General features: G+C 45.5%; 1 protein-coding gene across 6 annotated transcripts in view; it reads left to right on the forward strand.

The window, feature by feature from the left end:
* Window positions 1–1,543: 1,543 nt before the first annotated feature.
* Window positions 1,544–14,386, forward strand: part of CCDC85A (coiled-coil domain containing 85A) — a gene marked incomplete at both ends in the record, with an annotated part of 245,290 nt that continues 232,447 nt past the window's right edge. For all 6 annotated transcript variants that reach the window (XM_080711723.1, XM_080711724.1, XM_080711725.1 and 3 more), the window contains 2 exons: window positions 1,544–1,810; window positions 9,584–10,511. In XM_080711723.1, coding sequence (XP_080567849.1) covers window positions 1,544–1,810; window positions 9,584–10,511 — 1,195 coding nt within the window. The remainder of the gene's footprint in view (window positions 1,811–9,583; window positions 10,512–14,386) is intronic.

Genomic DNA, 14,386 nt, shown 5'->3' on the forward strand with positions numbered 1-14,386 from the left:
TGTTCAACTCAGGGCAGGCTCCACTCCATGATACCAGAGGATCGCCCAAAGAAAGAACCCAAAGACTCAGAGCTCCACCATCAAGACATTTCTATCATAAAAGACAACCCAGTAAATGTAAATGGGCAATGGCCTGGAGCAGAGAGGAGAACGTAAATCTCCTTGGCTGGCATTTCAGCTTGCCTGCGGGGACCTTGCTTTGCTCTGAGGCAGGTGACTGTGCTGACCTTAAAATGCAGGCTTCAGCAAGCAGAAGATAAAGATATTCTATTTTCTCAAAGATATTCTATTTTCTCCTGAAGGCTTTGATGTTTTTCGAATAAAAAATTTTAAAAGATCCAGTACTTTTTCCTGAAGCTTCTTTACAAAAATAGATTTTTAGAAAAGATGAGAACCTGGGGTGTGTGTGTGTGTGGGGGGGGGGTCTCTAAAGAGTGGTTTCCGGAAGCCTATTCTTTTCCTTTCAGAACATTAAGATTTTTTTTTTACCTCCCTCCTTTTCTTCTTACCCTTTAGCCCACTCTCCAGGGTACACACGACTGGGTATTCCTTGGGGTCCTGCTACCCCATCTTGGCGGATCCCCCATCCCTCCAAATACCAAGCACCTCTCATTTTGGTCCACAGCTGTTTCCCTGCCAGGTGACACGCAGTGGCGTGCAGACGGTGGAGGAGGGAGCGCCTTCGGCCACACGGTGGCGCGCGCGAGCCTCTCCAAGCCCGGGCGGCCTCAGCCCCGCACCTGCTCTCAATCCACCCCACCCGCACCCGGGCGCTCCAGGAGCCGCGCCCCCAGCCCCCAGCCTCCCCCGGCGGGATAGCTGGGGGCGCTCTCGGGAACCGGGTGACCGTCGAGCGCCAGCTGCGTTTGGCCAGCGCAAGAGGTGCTGCGGGCTGCGGGTCTCCTCGACTGCAGGCCCCTCCTCTGGCCATTCCCCTTCCTCCACCCTCTTGGGCTCGGCAAATCGAAGGCTTCCCGAGCAGCCTTGGAGCGGCGGCTGGAGCGGCGCAGGTGGCGGGAGGAGAGCCGCGGGCGGCCGCCCCGAGCCTGGGGGCCGCGGCCGCTGCGTGCAGAGCTGCCCGGGGGGCGCCGGCGGCTCCGAGAGGGCGGAGCCAGGGCCCGCAGCTGGCTGAGGGCGAGCCAAGTGCGAGTGCGGGAGGGAAAGTGCAGGGCGGCGCACCGAGCCCGGCGGAGGATTCCCGGGGTCTGAGGGCGCCGCTCCCTGGGTGCCCCCGCCGGTCCCCGAGGTCTCCGCATCGGCTCGGGCTCCCACCATGGACTTGCGCAGAGTAGGAACCGGCCAAGGCAGCGTCCAGAGGTTGGCTGCCCGGCCCGGGGGCCTCGCGGGCGCGCGCGCGGGCATGGCGAGGTAGGATGGCCGCCCAGAGCGACCCCCGCCGCCCCAACGCAGCGGCTCCGGGGCGGCGCTGCTGACTCTCCCGAGCGCCCCCGGTGTGGGCGGAGGCGTCCTCGCCGCGCCCGCGACTTCGACTCCGGGAGCCGCTCTGCCTCTTCCACCCACTCGCACCTGCCACCGCGAGGCCATGTCGAAGGCGGCCGGAGCGGCGGCGGCGGCGGCGGCGGCGGAAAGTTGCCCCCCGGCCCCGGCCGGCGCGTCCGCGCCCGCCGCGGTGGAAGATCTGTCCAAAGTGTCGGACGAGGAGCTGCTGCAGTGGAGCAAGGAGGAGCTGATCCGCAGCCTGCGGCGCGCCGAGGCCGAGAAGGTGAGCGCGATGCTGGACCACAGCAACCTCATCCGCGAGGTGAACCGCCGCCTGCAGCTGCACCTCGGCGAGATCCGCGGGCTCAAGGTGAGCGGGCGGGCGCGGGCGCGGGCGGGCCGGCGCTCCCTCCCTCGGTCAACAGGTGAACCTCCCCTTCTCCAGGTCAGCTCCCCTTGCCCCCATCCTCAGCCCTTCGGAAAGTTTCCCAAACTTTGGTAGCTTTTCCTCCCCTCCTCTCTCTCCCCCATGCGGGGCGCGCCTGCGTCGATGATCTCTCCCTCGGGATCCTCGGAGGCCAGGGTAGTGGGGCGCCAGGACGCTGAAAGTCAGGGAGGGTGACGATGGGCGTGCACGGCCTCTAACATCCTGGGGAACCTCAGGTCCACGCTTTGGGGAGCCGGGTCACGGCCGCCTAGGGACCGAGTGCAGGGCCTCTTCACCTTCCCGGGCCGGGGCTGAGGCGGCTCAGGCGCCCCCAGCGTCCTGGGGAGCAGAGGGCAAGGAAAGGGCGCCACTGCCCAGGAGAGGGGCTGGCGGGGCGGCCAGAGAGAAGCCGCGGGCGCCACCCTCCGAGCCGGCGTGTGTCTCCGGGTGAGGAGAAGCCCAAGTTCGGACTTCAAAGGTCGTCCTCTAGCTCCAGTGCCCCCGCCTCTCCCACTGTGGCCAGCATCGCCAGGCGTTGCCTCACTCCCCTCCCCAATTCACCTCCAGTTTGATTTTAATTTTAATCCAGCATGTGGCAGCGCGACGTGGAGGGGGGGGGGCTCATTATGGAAGTCGCAGGCTTTTGAAATGATACCCCCAAGTTTCGGTTTGTGATGCTTTCTTTTTGAGCTAGACCTCTCTCTGCTGGTAGCAAACGAGAAGATTCCCCAAATCCCACTAACTTTTCTTTTCTCCTTGGAGAGCTCCGAGTGTGCCCCAGTGCGCCCAGCGGTCTGCAGCAGAGTGGTGGGAACCGCCCTGCTGGCAAGCACTGCAAACTTCCTCTCCCCAGCAGCCTGGTGCCTCCTGGTATTCCTTCCTCTCATTGTTCTGCTTTTGTTTAGAGGAAGCCAGACAAAAACCGAAATCACTGCGGGGACCTCAGGGAGCAAATTCCCTCAGGCACACGCTGTTCTCGTCCCTTCCCACTCCCACTTCTCAGCCTCTAGATTGCGCCTCAGTGTAATAGGGCAGGATGCCTGAGGCTCACCTGTGTGCTGCCCGGGTTGTCTGGGTGGAGATGGCCCTTCCTTGAGGCCCCAGATAACTGTAATATAGTCCCAAGAGTGAGTGCAGTGAGGAAAACTTAAGAGTCAGAGAGATCCTAAGTCTTGCTCTCTCCCTTATTTAAATTCACTACTAATAGAACATTTGTTAAATACCAGTCTCTTTGGGAAATAGAGGCATGGTGGGAAGATGCCAGAGGTGGATTCGCATCTGGAATCCTCATCTGACAGGAAGGTGAACTTGGGCAATTAGTATGTCAGATCCCCATTTTATTCATCAATAAAATGTGGACGACCATTTTGCAAGGTATTGTGACCATAAGTGATGGTAATATATGGAAAAAATATGGTGGTTCGTATCATCTGGAAAGGACATATAAATATATAGCTCTGTGTCTCCAGGGCCTGGATTTTGCTGGGCAATGGTATTGGTTTGTCTCCTTCCAATTTAATCTTCTTCCATGGTTTTGAGCTATGATGTGACTTGGAAGAGTTTTTAATTACTTCATCAACTAATTTCCTAAAGATTTTAATAGTATGAAACAGTAACATAAGAACTCAAGCCATTTCTGAAAGCTTCTGTTGAGGATGTGGACTGACAGTGTGCAGGGTTCTGGATGTCAGTGAGGAGGGGCTGGTGTGGTACTTGAGCTTTTAAAGCTGATGAGTCCAAGGCCTACCCCTGAGGGTGCTATAAGCTTAAAGCTTTGCTGAGGGCCTAGTGCTCTCCCTTCCCTTTAGCATTTTGGCTCAGAGCTTCCTTGAACCACAAAGTAATCCATGAATGTCGTTGACCAAATAAATGATAGATATGTTTATTTAATATGGCTTGATTGGCAAAGAAGGATTTTGGTTTTTGGTCTCTAGCGGTTGGGCACTACAGGTTAAGGACTATAAATATAGGGTGATTAAAGTCATGAAACTTTTCTTTTTTAAAAGATCTTTTCCATAAGCTGACTTTGAAATTGCACTGAAATATTTTTAAGGCTATTAGGTGGGATTGCTTCTGTAAGGTTTGGTCAGCAAGGGCAAACTATTCACCACTCTGAGCCTCAGTTCAGTATTTTCAGTTCATTATTATTTTTCTGAAATATCAGTTTCCTCATCACTCCGTGGATATTTTAATTCAACATAAGACCTGAGGATCATATGATACATAGAGGTGGAAACCCGGTGAGGTTAGATTACTTCCTCAAGGTCACTTAGATGACAAATGTTTAAAGTAGGCTGACTCTCTTCTCTTTTGACATTCTAGGTTGTCATTCAGAATTTAGAATGCCTGGACCCAAAAGGGATGGAGAAAGGAGACTCTGGTTAGAATGCTGATGCTTTTAACGAGCTGGGTTTCTGAGAGGCATTTCTTTGTACTGTTGAGCATATGCCAACACTCAGGGTACTCTGGACCAGAAAGGGGCACTGATTTGGGGGGAATAGAATCTCTGTGGAATTGTCTACACTGCATTAGTTTCCCTACGTGCTTCTTAACACACCAACCTCTTCTCATCTTTCAATGAAGAAAAAGAACAATTGAAAGAATTCTTCTTTAACCTTGGATGTAGTTCTTGGCAGTATGCAGGTGTAAGATTGAAGTTTGGATAGTGCTTTATTGTTTTATGAGAGGGACTTAAATTTTTGTTTAAAAGTCCACTTTATAGCCAAGCATGGTAGTATACACCTGTAATCCAAGTACTTGGGAGGCTGAGACAGGAGCATCACAAGGTTTGTGGCCAGGCTCAGAAACTTAAGCCCTCTGCAACTTAGTGAGACCTTGTCTCAAAATAAGAAATAAAATAGGGCTGGGTGTAGTTCAGAGGTAGAACGGCTCGACCCCTAAACCCCAAAGTCCACTTTTATTTTATTTTGCAGTATTGGGGATTAAGCCCAGGGGAATTCTAAATCCAAGCTACACTCCCAGCCCTATTTTTTATTCTATATTTTGAAACAGGGTCTCACTGAGTTGCTGTGAGCCTAAGTAGCTGAGGCTGCCATGAATCTATGATCCTTTTGTTTCAGCCTCCCAAATGCTGGATTACAAGTGTATACCACCACACCTGGCAAAAGTCCACTTTAGACACTTGGAAAACATCTAGCAGCCACTGGTGATATTAAAAGAAAGCCTAGTATTTTGAAAAAGAAAGTCCAAATGTTAATGTGACAGATTCGAAGAAGCTGGCTTATAAGGCTATTAGCAAGCTGACTGTTTAGCTGTTCATCAGAGGGTGAAGAAAATAGCACAGAAATGGAGTGTAAATAATATTCCCAAGAAAATTAATAATAAGACAGAGAAGTTGTGATAAAGAACAGTGAGTGGTCCATATCCACCACTGCTCCTAATGCGGAGAAGGGTCTATAGTAGGTCATTTGAAAAGAATATTGACTCTGAGAAGCCCATGGTAACACCAGTCCCACTTATATTGTAGTTCTAGATAATTCAGGAGTAGCTGTAGGATAGTCAAAAAGAAGTATTTTCAGTTAGAAATACATTTAGATTAAAAAGAACATGACTTGAACTTTCTATAAATGCTAGGATTATACTAACTGTTGAATAATTTTTTAAGCTTAGAAAGATTAATTTTGTTTGGTACTATTTTTCTGAATATCCATAGCTTCTGATTTTCGCTAAACTAAGTATCAGCATCAAGGGAGAATTTATCTTCTTACTACTATAGGCTTCAACAAAGTAGGGGCTTGATGAAAACACTAAGAAGTCCTTTCTCAGTAGTTACAGCTGTAACCTGTTTTGGCTATAGGCCTACTACTTTAAAAGCCCTTCTCCAACAGAATGGTCTTCAACAACACTCCATGTGTTTTGTTCCTCCAGATAACCAACCCCAACACTTCCCCTTTGCCAGGAAAAATGAATATACCCCTTGGCCATGCCTGAAAGGCTTTATTTGCCTTTCTAATTTTAGATTTATTCTCCATTCTCTCCCTCTCTCTCTCTCTCTCTCTCTCTCTCTCCATAAACACACATTAAGACATTAAGTCCATAAACACACATTAAGTGCCCAAAATATGCAAGATACCATGACAGGTATGTTGCATATTCAAAGAAAGACATCAAACATCTCGCTTCCAGAAGCTAAGCTATCTATACAAGAAAGGAAAAAGAACTTGATGCCCAGTGAATATTTAGGTATATTATAGGCATTAAGCAAAGAGTGGGGAAGGTTACCTGGCTTATTTATTCATGGGTGATGTTCTGGTACAGTTGGAGACTTATCAGAGAAACCTCTCATACAGGTGAAAAGGTGAATTTTTGTCATTGGGATGCATAGACATCATCACAACTAGTTGACAGGGAGGGAGGTAGGGAGGGAGGGAGGGTGGGTGAGAGAGAGAGAGAGAGAGAGAGAGAGAGAGAGAGAGAGAGAGAGAGAGAGAGAAGGAGAAAGAAATAGAGAAAGAGAAAGAATGAATCAAAAATTAGAAAGGCAGATAAAGCCTTTCAGGCATGGCCAAGGGGTATATTCATTTTTCCTGGCAAAGGGGAGGTGTTGGGGTTGGTTATCAGGAGGGACAAAACACAGGGAGTGTTGTTGAAGACAATTCTGTTGGAGAAGAACTTGGAGTGAGTGGGCGAGGGAAGATAGAGGATGAGCAGACTAAGGCAGGGAGGCCAGGGGGGCAGTGACTGGCAAAGGTCAGGCCCCTGGGTTCTGTAGCGGTTATGGGATGCAAAAGAAAGAGGGGGGCAGTGGAAACCAGCAGAGTTGGCGGTGATGCAGAGAGAGTCAGGACTGGAGTCTAAGCTGCATAGACTTCTTCCTCAGGCCTCAAAATCCCCTTCTATCTTGGGTCCTGTGACTGTCTGAAAGTGAAGTACATAGTTGGCAGATGTTTTATGGTTTACTTTCTAGTCAGTGTCAGGGTATGTATTGGAATCAACCTGGGTTTAAAAGAAGCAAGTCCTCTCTGTGAGGACCCCTACCTCTGGATCAGATGATGGAGTCACAAAGCTCAAGAAGGCTTTGTAAAGCAGGGTAAGCCTTAGTTTGTTGTGGATGTATAGGCTGTCCCTATTAATCCCTGCCCAAACCCTGGCACTTCTTTTACTGTAGGTGTGAATGGAGAATTAGTGAGCACTTCACAATAAACTTAAAATTATTTCTTAGTTTCAGGTGTATATAGTGGGGGCCCTGTGTTCTGGATATACCAGACAATAGAATAGATGAGGTCTCCATTCTCAGTGAGTCAAGTGAGTATGAAGACTTGAACCAACAGGTACCTTCATACATATGTTGTGACACTGTTGTAAGTACAACAGAGGAGAAGTCTAAGGGGTGATTCAGAACATAGAACTATGGTGATTCTTCAAAATTGAATCATATTATGTCAGTCCTCTAGTCTTGGCTTTCCAAGAACTCAAAGCCTCATTAAGGCCTGTGCTACTTAGGCCTCAACACCTTCAGACCTTCTTTTCTATCTCTGTACTTTAGATACAGCAGTCTCCCTATACCTTGAGCTCTTGCTGCCAAGACCTTTCAGGGTCTTTTTACCTGCTCAGTATCTCCCTGGGATCATCTTTATTCACATGTTTGTGCTTTATTTCACCCAGGTCCTTGCTCACATATTTCTTTTAGATGCAAAGGTGACTTTACTTGAAAAACAGTATGTTTTAGCTTCCTTTAGTTTTTGATCCAGCACATTTTATTATGTGTCTTTAGGTTCTATACTTGCTTTATGACTCTTGTTTCTACCATATCAAGATCTCTGCTATGTCTGTCGATATATATCTCTACCACTTGGACTGATTACACACACACACACACACACACACACACACACACACTAAATGTTTACTACGTCCTTATAAATGAACAAGTGGTTTGTATTTTGAATAATTGCCATTCTAGTTGGAGTTAGGTGAAATCTCAGGGTAGTTTTGATTTGCATCTCTCTGATTGCCAGTGATGTTGAGCATTTTTTTCATGCATTTATTGGCCATTTAAATTTCTCCTTTTGTGAAGTTTCTATTTAGTTCCCTTGCTCATTTTTTGATTAGATTATTTGTTTTTTTAGTTTTGAGTTTCTTGAGTTCTCTGTATATTCTAGATATTAGTCAAGGATGTGGATAAGTGGGAACTCTAAGACATTGTTGGTGGGATTGCAAATTAGTGCAACCACTTTGGAAAAACAGTATGGAGGATCCCGAGAAAAATGGGAACAAATTTACCATTTGGTCCAGCAATACCATGTCTGGGTATCTACCCAAAAGAAAGGAAACCAAACTACCAAACTAATGCATGCGTATCTATGTTAATAGCTACACAATTCACCATTGCCAAACTATGGAACCAGCCAAGATGTCTATTAACAGATGAATGGATTACAAAACTGTGGGATATGTATACAATGGAATTTTACTCAGCCATTAAAAAAACTCATTTACATCATTTTCAGGGAAATGGATGGAACTAGAGGACATTATGCTAAGCGTGATTAGTCAGTTATAAAAAAGAAGAAATCGAATGTTCTCCCTAATATGTGAAAGCTAAGGAGAAATGGGTCATAGGAGGAACTCTAGATGAAAAAGAAGATCCTATAGAGAAGCAAATAAGGCAACCAACCTAACTGAGGGGATGGGAGTGGGGAAGAAGGAAACTCTCTAAAGCACATGATGTACTTAAACATATCAATGTCAACCACTAAGCCAAGCATGGGAAGGAGGGATGGGGAGGGAATGGGATGGAGATTGGGTAGGGGCTAACTGGGTGATGTGTACATGTATGTCTACACAAGTTTTTCATCCCATTATGATGTATGAATACAATGCACCAATAAAAAATTAAAAAATAAAGAAGTGGATTTCCATTCATGATGGAGAAGTAAACCAAGTCATAGCACTTGAGGCCTTGAAAGAATGGAAGGATTTGGTACTTTATTCTAAGGGTGACAAAAAACTATGAAAAGGTTTTTAACATGAGATTGACAAGATAAACTAATATTAGAAGTTGAGCTCCAAAGACTAGCTTGGCATAGAAGTGGAAGGTGAGAGAGGAGATGCCAGGGTTAGCCCCTGTTCTTATAAAGACCAATGGGTGGGAAGAAGGTAGGGTTTTCTGAAAAGTGTGGTTCAGGAGGGGTGTTAGTATATCAAGGGCTCAGTCTGGCTTAAATGGGAGTTTGCTGGGACATCCATCCTGGAGGGGATGGCACATAAAGTGTGCAAGACTGAAATGCCACTAGAGGGCAATTGTGCCTTTCCCTAGTGGGGGGGATTGGGGCTGCTCATTCTGTGTCCAGGGCTGAAAATCTCAGCAGCTCTTTGATGATTTAAAGGCATGCTGCCTCGGAGATTTCAAGAATTTCATGGTCACAAGTAGCATTTTTCTTTCTTGGGAGCCTTGTTTCTACCATGGAGTTTTGCAGAAGTCCAGTTTTGCCTTCTATGGTTTTCTTTCAGAAACATACTAATCATTATCCCTAAGTGTTTTGGTGAAAATTAGATGAAATTATCCTAGTAAAGTGTTGTGCTTGGAACAATTATTTGGACTTTTATGGATAGTTACAAACCCTCAGCTTCCCCTACTCCTCCCATAATGTCCCAGGGAATTCACCAGTTCCTCACTGGCCTGATCCCAGAAAGTCTGGCCTAGTGATGCCTCCTATGTATACCTCCCTTGAATAGTTCTCTCTCTCCTTTCAGGACATCAACCAGAAACTCCAGGAGGACAACCAGGAACTGAGGGACCTCTGCTGTTTCCTGGATGATGACAGGCAGAAAGGCAAGAGGGTGTCCCGGGAGTGGCAGAGACTGGGCCGCTACACCGCTGGGGTGATGCACAAGGAAGTGGCCTTATACCTGCAGAAGCTGAAGGAGCTGGAGGTGAAGCAGGAGGAGGTGGTGAAGGAGAATATGGAGCTCAAGGAGCTCTGTGTGTTGCTGGATGAGGAGAAGGGCGCAGGGTGTGCAGGCAGCCGCTGCTCCATTGACAGCCAGGCTAGCCTCTGCCAGCTCACGGCCTCTACCGCCCAATACGTTCGGGACGTGGGCGACGGCAGCAGCACCTCCAGCACTGGGAGCACCGACAGCCCTGACCACCACAAGCACCACGCGAGTGGTGGCAGCCCTGAGCACCTGCAGAAACCCCGTGGCGAGGGCAGCCCGGAGCACTCCAAGCACAGGAGTGCCAGCCCTGAACATCTGCAGAAACCCAGGGCCCCCGGGACTCCAGATCACTCCAAAGCACTCAAAGGACCCAGCCCCGAGCACCACAAACCCTTATGCAAGGGTAGCCCAGAACAGCAAAGGCACCCACACCCTGGGAGCAGCCCTGAAATGCTGCCCAAGCACGTGCTGAGTGGGAGCAGGTCAGGGGGCAGCCCTGAACATGCCAGGCACAGCGGAGGGAGTCCCGAGCATCTTCAGAAACACGCCCTTGGTGGGAGCCTGGAGCACCTACCCAGAGCCAGGGGTACCAGCCCGGAGCATCTCAAACAGCATTATGGGGGAAGCCCTGATCACAAACACGGAGGCGGAGGCAGCGGCGGAGGCAGCAGGGAGGGTACCCTTAGGCGGCAGGCACAAGAGGACGCATCTCTCCATCACCGCAACGTCTACAGTGGCATGAACGGTGGGTCAGTACGTGACGGGGAACGTCTTTGGGCAGATCAGTAGAGAGTTATGAATGGTGAAGGGCTGTCCAGCCACAGTGGAAGCTGCAGGTGCTGGTTGACGGGTGGGTTGGGCGGAGGAACAGACATTTGCTGTGAAACCATGATGTGTATTTCTTCCCTTCAATTTGTTTTCAGTTTGTACATTTATAGGTCAGGTAAGCTCAGGGAAGGTTGTGGGTGAGGGGGAGGGAGTGACAGGAACAGTAATTCTTCGGGACCCTGCATGATGAGGTTTCTGTGAGTCTTGGAGACAAAAATAGATTCTTTCATCTTAAACTTGAGCATTTTCTGAGTATGCTGTTTCCTACTAGCGCTTCCTTTTTTGAAGGACGTCCAAATGGGTTTTGAATCTAGTTAATAGCTATGTTCAGGAAGAAATGAATATTTATTATGAGAAAACAATATTCAAAAATAAACGTGGTATCTCTAAACGGGCCGGATGCTGGTTTGCTTGAGTGTCTATCCATGCGCCTTTATCTGGAGGATGTTTTCCATTGTGTTGGGGGCAGGAACATGGATCTTGAGCTTTATTTGAACCTAAAATGTGTCAGATGATTCCCTTGCCTACTCACTCAAAAATCACCAACCCTCTCACCAAACTTTAAACATATTTTGAATAGTATTATCTTTTCCATTACCAGAGAATCTTTCTGGGTCATGTACAAGTGCCTCTTTAAAATATATGATGTGTTTGAATACTCCTTTGATTTCTAAAACATAACATACCCAGTATTTGCTGAGGTGGCACTAAACCTAAGCCTTTTAACCTTTTGGAAGAGGCTTAATTTTCTGCATCTTGGATCTGAAACCATATTGAACTTCAGAGAGAAAAAAATCATTTCTTTAAGAAAAGAAAAAATCCTAAATCCTTCCTCCCCATGGTTCTTTTATGTTACCTATGGTTCAGTTGAAGCTTAAAATGATTGATTTTATAAACGGTGGAGATTTTCATTCAAAAAATACCTGAGTTTTTTTTTTTTTTTGAAAGCTGCTGTAGAGTCCATGTGCAGCCAGCCAGCTCTGAGCAGCGGTGGAAGAGGCTGCCAGTTTTAGCTATGACAGGAGGGGTAAATTTTCAATATTGTACTTGGGTATTTACCTGTTGGATTCTATTTCATCCTAATCCTTTTCTCATCGTGCTGAAAATTGACTCAGGAAGCTGGACTTCTAATGCATCCAGTGTTCTTTTGAGTGCAAATGGAACGGTGGGAAAGATAGGGAGCTACTGCTGTCTGGGTTGTTTGTCTTGGGAGGTGCAGCAGCAGGAAGAAGCCATTTCACCCATTATTCAGAGCCTCCCATCTGGTGCCTTTACTGGGTTGACTGAACTGCCACTGGCTGTTTCCAAGAGTGGCAGTAGATGTCCCTAGATTGGCTACCTAGTTCTCCACAAGAGATGAAAGGCATGAAAAGGATGTTTGTTTGTATTAGGATCCTGAGATGGATCATTGGCCTTGATGCTTGTCTTCAGGGGCGGTAATGGGTTAATGGGAAGGTAAGGTTAATGACTTTCCTATTTCCTGATTACTTTTTAATGAGCTTGGGAAGTAACTGTGTGCACTATTTTAAGGAAACAGTGTTTCTTAAACTAAAAAGGAAATGCTTTGTAATTCCAGCATTCAGGAGGCAAAGACTGGAAGATTGCAGTTTGCGGACAGCCTCAGCTACTTAGTGATGCCCTTCGCAACTCAGTGAGACCTTGTTTCAAAAATGAAAAGATTAAAATATAGGGCTCAGAGGTAAAATATGTAACTTAGAGGTACAATGACCCTGGGTTCCATCCCCAGTATGGCAAAAAAAGGGGAGTTGGGGGTAGCTCCTCAAAAGTACAATGCCCCAGGGTTCCATCCCCAGTACCCCCCCACACACACAAAAGGAAAAGCTTAGGAGCAAAGGTTTACTTTCATTCTTCCATTTACAAATGAGCTCTTTTAAGTAGAAAACCCCTAGTTTCTTTTTTATTTTATATTCTTAAATTTTATTATTTTTTATTGAAAAATTATATTGTATACATTTATTGAATACAAGGTATTCTGATCTATGTATACAATACCATTCAATACTTGATCTATGTATATAAGGTATTTTGGTCTATGTACACAATACCATTCAATACTTGATGGATCCATCATCTTATTACATATCATTTATTTATGGCAAAACATTTGAAATTTACCTTCTTTAGTTATTATTATTGTTTTATGGCCTGGATTAAATCCAAGCGCATTCTACCTCTGAACTATACCCCAGCCCATTTTATTTTGAAACAGGGTCTCACTGTTACAGAAGTAACCTTGAACCTGTGATCTCCCATCTTAGCCTCTCAAGTACTGGGATTACAGGCATTTGCTACCATGCTCCACATCTTTAGTTATTTTGAGAAATATAATGCAATGCTATTGACTATAGTTACCCACCTGTATGATAGGTCTCAAAACCTATTCTTTCTACCTAAACTTTGTGCCTTTGGATCAACAACTCCCCCATTTCCTGCTTTCTTATTACCTCAGCCTCTGATAACCATTATTCAACTCTCTACTTCTATGGGTTCAACTTTATTAGATTCTGTGTATAAATGCGATCCTGTGACCTTTGTCTTTCTGTGCCTGACTTATTTCACTTAACATAATATCCTTTAGTTTCATCCATGTTGTTGTAAATGATAGGATTTCCTTCTTTTTGTGGCTGAACAGTGTTGTTTTGTATATGTACCCTACTTTTTTATGCATTCATTGATTAATGGATGCTCAGGCAGAATTCATATATTGGCTGTTGTGACTAATGCTTCAATAAAAATGGTAGTGCGGATAGCCCTTCTATGTAATGATTGCAGTTCCTTTGGATATATATCCAGAAGGATCACTGGTCATACAGTAAAGTCCTTTATTTTTCTGAGGATCTTCCATACCATTTTCTATAATGACTGTACTAATTTTATGTTTTCACCAATATTGTATAAAATTACCTTTTCTTTATATCCTATCCAACCTTTATCTTACATTCTTTTGATAAAAGCTATTCTAACAATTGTGGTGATACCTTATAGTTTTAGTTGATTTAATGCTGCTGCCCATTTTTTCATGAACCTATAGGTCATTTATATGTCTTTTGAGAAATATATGTTCAAGTCATTTACCCATTTGTTAACTAGGCTATTTATTTTCTCATTATTGAGTTGTTTGGGGACTTTGGATAATAACCCTTTATCAGATATATGGTTTGAAATATAGCCTCAAATTCTATGGGTTGTCTCTTCAGTTTCTCAGTTATTTCCTTTGTTGTACAGAGGTTTTTTAGTTTGACATAGTCCCATTTTATATTATTTAGTTTGTGGCATGTGCTTTGGGGCATATATAAAAACATAATTGCATAGACCAATATTATGGAACTTGTCCCTTATGTCCAGTAGCCCTGCAGTTCAGTGATTGTATTTAATTCATCAATCCATTTTGATGAATTTATGATGATTTTTATATTTGGTATAAGGGTCTAGCTTCATTCTTCTGCATACAGATTCCTAGTTTTCCTAACACTTCTGAAAAGTTTGTCCTCTCTCCATTGTGAGTTATTGGTACTTTGGTAAAAAATCAGCTGACCATAAATATGTGGGTCTAGTTCTAAATTTTCTATCTTGTTTCATTGGTTGACCTGTTTTTATACCAGTACCATGCTGTTTGGATTATAATCACCCTAAAGATGTTTGAAATCAAGGAGTGTGATACCTTTATCTCCAGATCTTTTGTTTAAGATTCTTGTGGCTACTTATCCTGGTCTTTTGTGGTCCCTTATTGATTTGAGATTTTATTTTTTACAATTTCTGAAAAATAACATT

The sequence above is a fragment of the Muscardinus avellanarius genome (assembly GCF_963383645.1).
Source record: "Muscardinus avellanarius genome assembly, chromosome: 15".
NCBI lineage: Eukaryota > Metazoa > Chordata > Mammalia > Rodentia > Gliridae > Muscardinus > Muscardinus avellanarius.